Here is a 10,852-nt window from a genome sequence, read left to right on the forward strand (position 1 = left end):
TTCTATCGAGGGGTTCTTCCTCCAATGTGCTGATTCCCTGAGCAACCCAGAACGTGGCTGAATACTGAACGAATGGATGGTTATATGTCACTGTATGGGGTGCAACTTGCTCCCACACGGAAAGATTCTGAAAGTGTTGGAACCGTTGAGATTGATGCCTGGAGTTGGGGCTGATGTGGGATTTGGCCTTAGGGTGGAGGTTGAGGCCCTCCCCCCATCGTGGTGGGGCTTGGGGTGGGGTGGGAGGGCAGTGAGGAGCTTCAGGGTCTATGGAACCTCAAGTTGGATCTGACCCCTTTTCTGAGGGTCAGGCCTGTCTGTGAGTCCCGAGCTGGGAGTCGCCTGGAGGACAAAGTGAAGTGATGCATGTCACGGGCTTAGCTCAGACCTGTACACATTAGACTGTAGAATGTTCACTCTCCCAGGGTGGGGATTTTGCGTTTTGTTCACTAGCATATCCTCAGCAGTCCAAGCTGTGCTTGGGGGCAGTTCATCTGTCAAATAAATGAATGAATGCCCGATAATTCAGAGAGGTGATTATTCCTCGTTTTGTCTTCCAGGGCCCCACTGGGCTCCCAGGAGATCTAGGACCCCCCGGAGACCCTGGAGTTTCGGTGGGTGTGAGGTGCCCCCCTACAAGCCCCCACATATTCCTAATTCTTTTCCCATCTCCCCACCCTCCACAGACTTGGGCAAGGTCAGTGGAACAAATAACCTTCACGTTGCCCCCCGTTTTCCCCCCCAAATTCTTAAGTGCCTCCATGATCCCTGCCCCCCCCACAGGGTATCGATGGCTCCCCAGGAGAGAAGGGAGACCCTGGTGATGTCGGGGGACCGGTGAGTGGGGGAGCAGAGGATGTGGTGCTGGTAGAGGGGGGTTGGGTGGGTGAGTGGGTGAACTGGGGTGAACCGGGGGAGTCAGAGGAGTAGGTGGATGAGGTGCCCAGGACCCCTGTAGATGCACTTGCTTCGCCTCTCTGAGGCTTCACCATGAATGTGAGCGGCTTCAAGGAGGAGGTGGGAGATGGCTGGTATTGGCATGATGTCTGGGGAAGGCTGTCTGGATCAGAGGCATCTTGAAATATAGTCATGCTTGACCAATGTGAGCTAATACTATCCTGCTGCTGTTATATATCTGTAGGGTCCACCTGGGGCTTCTGGGGAACCTGGCCCCCCTGGGCCTCCTGGCAAGAGGGTGAGTGAGACCTGCCTCCTGGCTGTCCTGGCTCCATCCTTGCCCCACCCATCTCCACAGGCCCCCATTCACCTCCATAGGCCCCCCTCACTCCCACAGGTCCCCCTAATCCCCACAGACCCCTATCACCTCAACAGGCCCCCTTTATCCCCAAAGCTCCCCCCCACATACTCTTTCCCTCCTCAGGGTCCTTCAGGCCGCATGGGTCGAGAAGGCAGAGAAGGGGAGAAAGGGGCCAAGGTGAGTACCCCCCACCCAGGGAAGTGTCCCTGTGCTGACACTCGACCAATAGTTGGACCATCAGAATGGGTGTCCCAATACCCTCCTCCTCCCTGATGGTTGTTGACTTGGAGGTCAGGAGAAAGTTTCCCTCTGACTCTTTCTGCTCTTCCCTTGCCCTGGTCTATCAGGGGGAGCCAGGTCCTCATGGACCCCCAGGGATGACAGGCCCAGTGGGGGCTCGAGGGCCCCCCGGACGTGTGGGGCCTGAGGGTCTTCGAGGGATCCCCGGCCCTGTGGTGAGTGGGGTGAGAACAGGGATGGGGTGGGGTGGGATCAGGCCCTCTCTGTGTGCTCCTATCCTATACTTTTTCACCCCAATCTGGAGCGGCTGACCCTGGCCGGGGGGTGGGGGCATCCACACTGAGTTCTGGCTGAGGGCAGCATTGCCATGTTCTGCTTCATCCTAGGGTGAACCAGGCCTCCTGGGACCTCCTGGGCAGATGGGCCCTCCTGGACCCCTGGTAAGAGACTACTTTGTCCCTCATGTCCTGGCACTGAGAACCACACTGGGTGTCCAGAGACCGTCTAGTGACTGTGGGTCTGGTGGTGCAGGCTGGCCCCTCACTGACTATCCATCCGACAGTCTACCCTGACCATCTATACTAACCATCTATTCTGACCACTTATCTTGATGGTCTACACTGACCAGCCACACTGACTCTCCATCTTGATGGTCTACCCTGACCAACCACACTGACTCTCCAACTTGATGGTCTACCCTGACCAACCACACTGACTCTCCATCTTGATGGTCTACCCTGACCAACCACACTGACCCTCCATCTTGGTGGTCTACACTGATCATCTACACTGAGCCTCCGTCTTGGTGGTTCATACTGACCACAGTGACACTCCATCTTGATAGGCCAAACTGACCATCTATCTTGCTAGTCTACCCTGGCCCCCCACACTGATCCTGACCACTGACCATTCATATTGGCTATGCTCCAACCCCTTCATTATCCCTTGTCATTCCTCCTCTCTCCTGACCATCCCCATGACCCCATTCCTGGTAGTTCCCACTTGAAATCTGGGTAATTTCCTATTTGACTATCCCCTAATCACCCACATGAACCTTGAGATTTCATGTTTGAGACTCACTAACTGAGCCTCACCCTTGTTCCAGGGGCCCTCTGGCCTTCCAGGATTGAAGGGGGATGCTGGCCTCAAGGGGGAAAAGGTAAGGATATGTCTTTCCATTATTCTCCCTCCATCTCCTCCACCTTTACCTCCCTCCCGGGCCAGAGGGCTGGCAGGTTGGGGTCTCCTCTGCTCCCACACTCATTACCCCAAGGCTCTAGAAGAAAAATCCACCGGCATCCCCCCCCACCATATTTCTTTCCCCATATGTACCTCTCTTGTCTTCCAGGGCCACATTGGATTAATTGGCCTCATCGGCCCCCCTGGGGAAGCTGGTGAGAAAGGGGATCAGGGATTGCCAGGCGTGCAGGGCCCCCCTGGCCCCCAGGGAGAACCTGTGAGTTCTATCCCAAGTGGGAAGAATGTGTTCAGAGGAAGGGGTGGGTGGGGAGGCAGAACTGGGGCTTATTTGGAGACTGCATGTTTGGGAACTGGGTCTAGAATGATAGGGGTTGTGTCTGGGGAAAATGAGGGGCTCTATCTGGGGATATGCAAGTTGGACGCCGTGTCTGTGGCTTGTTCTTTTGAGGGGACTAGAGGCTTGTCTGGGGGATGTGCCTGGATCATAGGGGTGAACCCCACCAATGATGACCTTGATGTCCTTTCTTTAGGGTCCCCCCGGTCCCATCGGCTCTCTGGGCCACCCTGGGCCCCCAGGCGTGATGGTGAGTAAGAGGGGTTTGTGGGGTGGGGTTACCGTGGTGGGCCAGCTGGGACTCCAGCCCTCCCTGTCTCTACCCCACAGGGTCCTCTGGGACAGAAAGGCTCCAAGGGGTCCCCGGTGAGTATATGCTGTCCCTTGGGCTCCCACATCCCGGCTTCCCGCCCCCTTCAACTTCACCACACCTCAGTGCCTTTGCATTGTTCATTTTTTCAATCAATCATGCGTTCAACGGATATTTATTCAACACCTACCATTGTATTTTATCAAATCTGAGATGCCATCAATTGTAAGATGCGCCATTATCTTAGAAACTACTATGAACGAGAGCAGTTTTGACAAGGAGACTATGATTTGCCGAAGATGTTAAGATGTTGATTTCAGAGATGTTAAACTATGGAAAGAAAATGTGCGTTTTATCCTTGGTGCTAAACTGTGCATGTCCTTCGCCCAGGGCTGTGTGTGTGCGTGTGCGTGTGTGTGAGTGTGTATGTGTGTTGGCAGGAAGGGGTCTCCATAGACAGAGTTCACTCCCAAGTGACTTCTCCCTACAGGGATCCTTTGGTCCCCGTGGCGATACTGGCCCCCCGGGGCCCCCCGGCCCCCCGGTAAGTTCCCCAGGGAGTATGTTGGAGTGTCCCAGGGGGTTCCCCAGTGCCCAGAACTGGGTGGGGCACACAGCAGGTGTTCAGGGAGTGCAGGTGGGGAGGGAGGTAACTTGAAAGCTGCGGGAGGGTCTGGGCTGTGTTGGGGGTTTAGGGGGACACCCATGGGGGCTCTTTGACTGGGTCTCATCTTGCTTGGCTCTGTCTCCCCCACCATCTCTCTCTCCATCTCTTCATCTCTCCTGGCCTTTTGCTGTCTCTTCCAAATACTTGTTCCCTTGTTTTGTCTGTTTCTCTTCTGCGCGCGCTCCCTCTCTCTCTGCTTTCCTTGCCTCACCTGTGGATCTCCCTTTCATTGTGTTATTACTTTGGCTTTTCTCCATCTCTGGGTCTTTCTGTCTCTCCCTCCTGTGTGTCTGTCTCGTCTCTGTCTGCTTCTCCATCTCCCCCGCCCCTTTGTGTATCTCTCTCTCCCCTTTCTTATCGCTCCCCACCCCCTGTGTCTTTCTACCTCCCATGTCTCTCTCATCTTGGCTTGTCTCTCTTCCTGTCTCTCCTCCTGCGTCTCTGCTCTCCTCCCCTCCATCCCCACCCCTGCTCAGGGTTCCCCAGCTGAGCTGCATGGGCTGCACCGGCACCGGCGCTCTCTCCCAGGCCCAGGGGCGCTAGAGGCCCCGGAGGGTGGCCTGGAGGAGGTGCTGGCCTCACTCACTTCGCTGGGCTTTGAGCTGGAGCAGATGCAGCGCCCTCCGGGCACGGCTGAGCGCCCGGGCCTCGTGTGCAGTGAGCTGCACCGCAACCACCCGCACCTGCCTGACGGTGAGGTCCCTCCCTGGCCGGGTGGGCAGGAAGCCCGTGGGGTCCCGCCCCCGCTCACTCACCCACCTGGCTCTGCGGCAGGGGAATACTGGATTGACCCCAACCAGGGCTGCGCGAGGGACTCGCTCAGGGTTTTCTGCAACTTCACAGCAGGAGGGGAGACTTGCCTCTATCCTGACAAGAAGTTTGAGATGGTGAGTGCCTGGAGGGGGTGGGGGAGAGAAGGGGCTCCGGAAGCCATCCCCAACCCCCCAGGGCTCCGGAAGCCATCCCCAACCCCCCATCACCAAAGGCTATATCCCGCCTCCCCTCCCTACCCAACGCACATACCAGGCTTTGTCTGGGACCTTACCCTTCCTTCAACCAACATTTATTTATTTATTTATTTTTTAATATTTAAATTTTTTATTGTTATGTTAATCCCCATACATTACATCATTAGTTTTAGATATAGTGTTCCATGATTCATTGTTTGTGCATAACACCCAGTGCTCCATGCAGAACGTGCCCTCCTCAATACCCATCACCAGGCTAACCCATCCTCCCAACCCCCTCCCCTCTAGAACCCTCAGTTTGTTTTTCAGAGTCCATCGTCTCTCATGGTTCTTCTCCCCTTCCGATTTCCCCCCTTCATTCTTCCCCTCCTGCTACATTCTTCTTCTTCTTTTTTTCTTTCTTAACATATATTGCATTATTTGTTTCAGAGGTACAGATCTGAGATTCAACAGTCTTGCACAGTTCACAGTGCTTACCAGAGCCCATACCCTCCCCAGTGTCCATCACCCAGTCACCCCATCCCTCCCACCCCACCCCCCACTCCAGCAACCCTCAGTTTGTTTCCTGAGATTAAGAGTTCCTCATATCAGTGAGGTCATATGATACATGTCTTTCTCTGTTTGACTTATTTCGCTCAGCATAATACCCTCCAGTTCCATCCACGTCGTTGCAAATGGCAAGATCTCATTCCTTTTGATGGCTGCATAATATTCCATTGTGTATATATACCACATCTTCTTTATCCATTCATCTGTCGATGGACATCTTGGCTCTTTCCACAGTTTGGCTATTGTGGACATTGCTGCTATAAACATCGGGATGCACGTAGCCTTTCGGGTCCCTACTTCAACCAACATTTATTGAGCACCTGCTGTATGCCAAGTCCTGTGAAGGGCTGGGACTACAGCAGAGAATCAAAAAACAAAACAAAACAAAGCTCTGCTTTTATGGAGCTTACCTTCTATGAGGAAAGATAGACCAAAAGAATCTAGTAAAGAAAGTAGAAATGGTGGCAAACCTTTCAATAGGGTGTATGTGTGCCAGGCTGTTCTAAGCACTTGGCTGCATTAGCACTGAGTCCAGCCACCTGGTGTGGGGTACAGGTGCCATCATCCCCAGAGAGAGAAGCTACGGCCCAGAGAAGTGATGGGATCACCCCAAGGCAGGCTGGCTCCAGAGGCCCAGCCCTTAACCACCACCTCGTGACCTGCTATCTCATAGGCCCACCGACTCATTGCCCTTCAGGCTGTGGGTTGGGAGGTGAGACCACGTGGTTCCCCAGGAACACTGGGGTTCTCTATCAGGGAGCCCTGAGCCTCAGCCTCCCACCTCAAGCACCAGGCTCAGCAGCGTAGGGCCCCGGGCGAGCAGCGCCAGCTCTAGAACCCTGGGTTGGGATAGAGATGGCACCTCAGTTTTTTCATCTGTAAAATGGGGATCAAGACAGTATCTGCCTCAGGACGGTTGTACAGTTGAGGTGCTGATGCACATGTCAGGAGCGCTGATAAAACACGGACTTGGGGTGCTGTGCTCTCTACGGCCGTAGGACCTGTAGCCAGCCCAGAGCCTGCAGAAATGCATGCTGATGGCCTTCTTATTGCTTTTTGTTATTTTTTGACCGTTCAGAGCCCTGGTTTAGTAGGGCTCTGAACCCCCCCCACCCCCCATGGGAATTTAGACGAGCTCAGACTCCCAAGTCGTGTAGGACTTGACGTCTAAACGGTTGCTGGTACCTGAAGGCTGAGCTGCTCTCACCAGCTCACCTTTGTCCTGCCCAGAGGTGCTGGGGACGGGACTGAGGAATGAATGATCCAGGGTTGGGTTCCCCAGACACAGAGCCTGAGACAAGGATTTGAGGGCAGGTCATTGATTTAGGAGGAGATCTCAGGAGGCACCGGGAGAGCAGAGGAGGGAAGTGAGAGGGGCTGGGGGAGGTGACCAATGCAGATTAAAATGTCACCATTGGGCACTAAAGGCTCAGTTCTACTGGGGGACTTCCAGGACACCGGCAGGAGAGGGAGCCGGGCGTTTATCCCCCAACTCTTATCAGTCATTGGTTGAGGGCTGCCTCAGAGGGCAGGGACCCCCAGTCCCTTGGGCTGCCCGGCACACCAGCCAAGCTCATGTCCGTGGCCAGACAACAGCCCAAGAGTCCTGGCCATATAGGCTGCAGCTTTCAGGGTGGGGAGGTAAACGCAGGGAAGACCTCGCTGGCACCCAGGGCATCTTCTACGCTGACTACCCCCTCCCATCCCCAGGTAAAAATGGCCTCCTGGTCCAGGGAAAAGCCGGGAAACTGGTATAGCACATTCCGTCGAGGGAAGAAGGTGAGTTGCCGGAGGCCGAGGTGGGGGATAGTATGAAAACTGGTGGGAACTGGTGCAGGGGGAGTTGGAGGAAGGGCTCTGAGGGGTGACAGGAGCAGGGAAGACTCAGTCCTGCCTTCATGGTGATTGCAGGCTTGGTGGAGGTGGCAGATTGGGGGTGGGCAGCATCAGATGTGTGATGGAGGAGGCGCCGGGTATGGTGGAAATCCAGAGGTGTGCTGAAAGTACCAGAGGCTTCCTGGTAGCAGTCACAGATCAGCTGAGGCCTGGACAATGAGCTGGGTCAGCAAGTTAGGGAGGACAAGGAAAAGTGTTGCAGACAGAGGGAACAGCATACACGAAGGCCCAGAGTTAAAAGAGGGTCTGCTGAATTTCAAGAGAAAGCCACTTGCTCTGCTCTAGAAAGTGTGAAGGGGAGTGTGGTAAGAAAGGAGGTGGGGGAGGTAGGTGAGGGCTAGGCCTACCTCCCCCAGAAAGACCTGTGAGCAGCAGGGAGCCATGGAATGTGTTTAAGTGAGGGAAGGACCCAAATCTAATCTCTCTGTTAGAAAAGTGCCTCTGGGACTGGTGAGGATGGGGTGGAGGAGACTGGTATGTTGGCCCAAGAGAGTGAAGAGGTAGTCTAGGCTGGAGCTGGTGCTATGGGGGTGGGGAGGAGGGCATGGCTGGGAACATCTAGGAGGGAAGTCAATAGGACCTAGTCATTGCTGAGATGGAGGGTGGGGAGGAGAGTGTTGGTGGGCTGGTGCCTGGGGGGATTCTGAGATAGTAAATGAGAAGAGGAACAGCCTTGTTGGGTGGGGGGAACTTGGGTTCAGTTTGGGATTTGTTTATGTAACACACATGTATATGCTAAGCACCGGAAAGGTAGCAGCAAATAAAACCCAGCTCCTGACTTCATGAAGCTGATACTCCACCAGGAACATAACCAAGGAAACAGGCAGACAATAACCAAAGAAACAAAGTTATAATATAATGTGGGGGTATCTTGGTTTGGGTTCCCCCAAAACAGACCCTTTGACAAAGACTCGGTTGCAAGTACTTTATCTGGGACGTGATTCCAGAAAATATCAGTTGGGGAACGTGGAAATGATACAGAGAAGAAAAGGAAACCAGAAGGGATGTATTACCCAGCCAGTTATCTCAAGCCCATGATATGTTAATAATATATTTTATTTGACCCAGTGCATCTAAAAGAGTGTCATATCAATATAAAGGTTACTGAGGCATTTTAGATTTCTTCCCTCCGAGTTCTGCAGAGTCTGATGCATATTTTACATTTATAGCATGTTGTAATTTGGGTACTAAATTTCATTGGAAGTTCTTGATCCATACTTAGATTTCATAAAATCTGCAGTTGAAAAGGTAGATTCACATATACTCAAGTTGTCCCACACCTAAGTTTTCTGATAACTGGACTGAGGCTCAATTATTAGTTATGAATTAAATAAAGTAAAACAAAATAATTAAATAATTTTAAATCAAACAATTAACATTTGAAGCAGTTTCCACCTCATTGGGTGCATTTCAAGTGCTCAGTGGCCACGTGTGCCTAGGGCCTCTCAAGGGAACCATGGGGGCTGGATGGCTGGTGGGGCCACCCAAAGAAGGGGACGAGGCAGAGGTGGCAGGATGGAGAGCCTGGGAGGTAGGTTCCTCAGAAAGAGTAGGGGTGACTGGGGCACCCTCACCTCCTGCTTTGTCCCACCCCCAGTTCTCCTACGTGGACGCTGATGGGTCCCCGGTGAGTGTGGTCCAGATGACCTTCCTAAAGTTGCTGAGCGCCACGGCCCACCAGAGCTTCACCTATTCCTGCCAGAACTCTGCCGCCTGGCTGGACGAAGCTGCAGGCGACCACAGCCGCTCCCTCCGCTTCCTGGGAGCCAACGGGGAGGAGCTGTCTTTCAACCAGACGGCAGCAGCCACCATCACTGTCCCCTATGATGGCTGCCGGGTAAGGGGAGGGGCAGGGGCTGGACAGGGTGGGGAGGGGCCTTGGCTGCCCTCCTACTAACTCATCATTCTGTCTTCCCGTGGTCAGCTCCGGAAGGGACAGACGAAGACCCTCTTGGAGCTGAGCTCTTCCCGGGTGGGCTTCCTGCCTCTGTGGGACGTGGCGGCTGCTGACTTCGGCCAGACGAACCAGAAGTTTGGGTTTGAACTGGGCCCTGTCTGCTTTAGCAGCTGAGAGTCTCGGGGTGGGAGGGACAATGAGGGAGCCCCCGATGGGGCACTTTTGGTGCTGAGGCTTTGAAGCCATCATATTTATCGTATCCTGTGCCTGTGGAGCCAGGGGAGAGTCTGCTCCTCACGGTCAAGCAATATTCTTTCTCCATTCCGGGGGGCTGGGGGGCTGCACACCCCTGGCCCAAGAGCCCGGCTTCCTCCTCACTGCACCGAAGCTGACATAACTGTAGTCTGGCTCTTTCTCCCCTCTATGCCCACCCAACCCTCAACTCCCCACCCCTGATGCCCCATGCAATGAACTTCTAACTCAGAGCTGATGAATGCCCCCCCCCACACCTGCCCCCCCACTCCCTGGGCAGTGCTCTCAACACCCTGTGGTGCTACCCTTTCCAATAGTTAAGCACTGGATGTCTCCTGATCCCAGGCTGGGACCCCTTCACTCATTCCTATTTTCAGGTGGGTTCACAGTGAAGGAACTGAAGTCAGACTACAGAGGGAAGTGGGACTTCCCTGGACTGAGCTGTGTGTTCCTTCTGCTGCCTCAGCCCAGCTCTGAATACTGCCCCCCACCCATATCTCCCCAAACGCACCTTGCCATGCCAGGTGGGATGGGGGCCAAGATGGTGGGGGTGAATCAGGATCCTAATGGTGCTGCCCTATTTATACCTGGGTCTGGATTAAAAGGGAAAATCCCCTCTGTTGTATATTTAATCTGCTTCCTCCTTAGGGAAGGCTGGGATATGATGAGAGAGATTCTAGCATGATCCCCACTCCTCCAGGGCCATAGGGCATATTTGGCATCTCAAGTCTGAGAATAAACCAGTGAACTGTGTTCCTGTGTCTTTCATCTAGTGCTGGCTATATCTTTCTTAAGGTCAGGCTCTTGTCTCACCTGAGGTATCTGCCCCCACCCATCTTAATTGTGTCTTTTGGTAGAGGTGGCTTTGGGAGGTGGGGGCATCCAGTTCTAATGGTACTCACTGAAGACGTTGGGTCTGTTTACCAATTCAGGCCCCTAGAAGAAAAGTTGAAAATCGCCAGATCTCTAAGAGAGATCTTAAATGTTTTTGCCATAAAAAAAGAAATGGTAATTATGTGATGTGATGCAGGTGTTAGCTAATGCTATAGTAATAATCATTTTGCAATATACAAGTGTATCAAATCAACAGGTTGTATGTCTTAGACTTACACAATATCATATGTCAATTCTATGTCAATAAAGCTGGAAAAAATTGTGAACCTATTAGGAAGACCTCAAACTTTGAAAAAGAAAGAGGAGGGGAGGGAGGGAGGGAGAAGAAGAGGGAGAGAGAATAGCTAGGTCTCCGTGTTGACCTTGATTAGTCCTGGAGTCACTGGC

At 53.4% G+C, this 10,852-nt stretch overlaps 1 protein-coding gene across 8 annotated transcripts in view; it reads left to right on the forward strand.

Annotated features, from left to right (window-relative positions):
• Positions 1-10,324, forward strand: part of COL5A3 (collagen type V alpha 3 chain) — a 36,934-nt gene extending 26,610 nt beyond the window's left edge. For 6 of the 8 annotated variants that reach the window (XM_078055867.1, XM_078055869.1, XM_036119642.2 and 3 more), the window contains 16 exons: positions 561-614; positions 784-837; positions 1,142-1,195; positions 1,382-1,435; positions 1,606-1,713; positions 1,885-1,938; positions 2,604-2,657; positions 2,847-2,954; positions 3,229-3,282; positions 3,363-3,398; positions 3,833-3,886; positions 4,486-4,702; positions 4,784-4,896; positions 7,237-7,305; positions 9,020-9,259; positions 9,347-10,324. In XM_078055867.1, coding sequence (XP_077911993.1) covers positions 561-614; positions 784-837; positions 1,142-1,195; positions 1,382-1,435; positions 1,606-1,713; positions 1,885-1,938; positions 2,604-2,657; positions 2,847-2,954; positions 3,229-3,282; positions 3,363-3,398; positions 3,833-3,886; positions 4,486-4,702; positions 4,784-4,896; positions 7,237-7,305; positions 9,020-9,259; positions 9,347-9,493 — 1,470 coding nt within the window. In that variant the 3' untranslated portion in view covers positions 9,494-10,324. The other 2 variants (XM_078055872.1, XR_013441522.1) reach the window with 2 other exon arrangements.
• Positions 10,325-10,852: the final 528 nt, after the last annotated feature.

This window comes from Halichoerus grypus, chromosome 1 (assembly GCF_964656455.1).
Source record: "Halichoerus grypus chromosome 1, mHalGry1.hap1.1, whole genome shotgun sequence".
NCBI lineage: Eukaryota > Metazoa > Chordata > Mammalia > Carnivora > Phocidae > Halichoerus > Halichoerus grypus.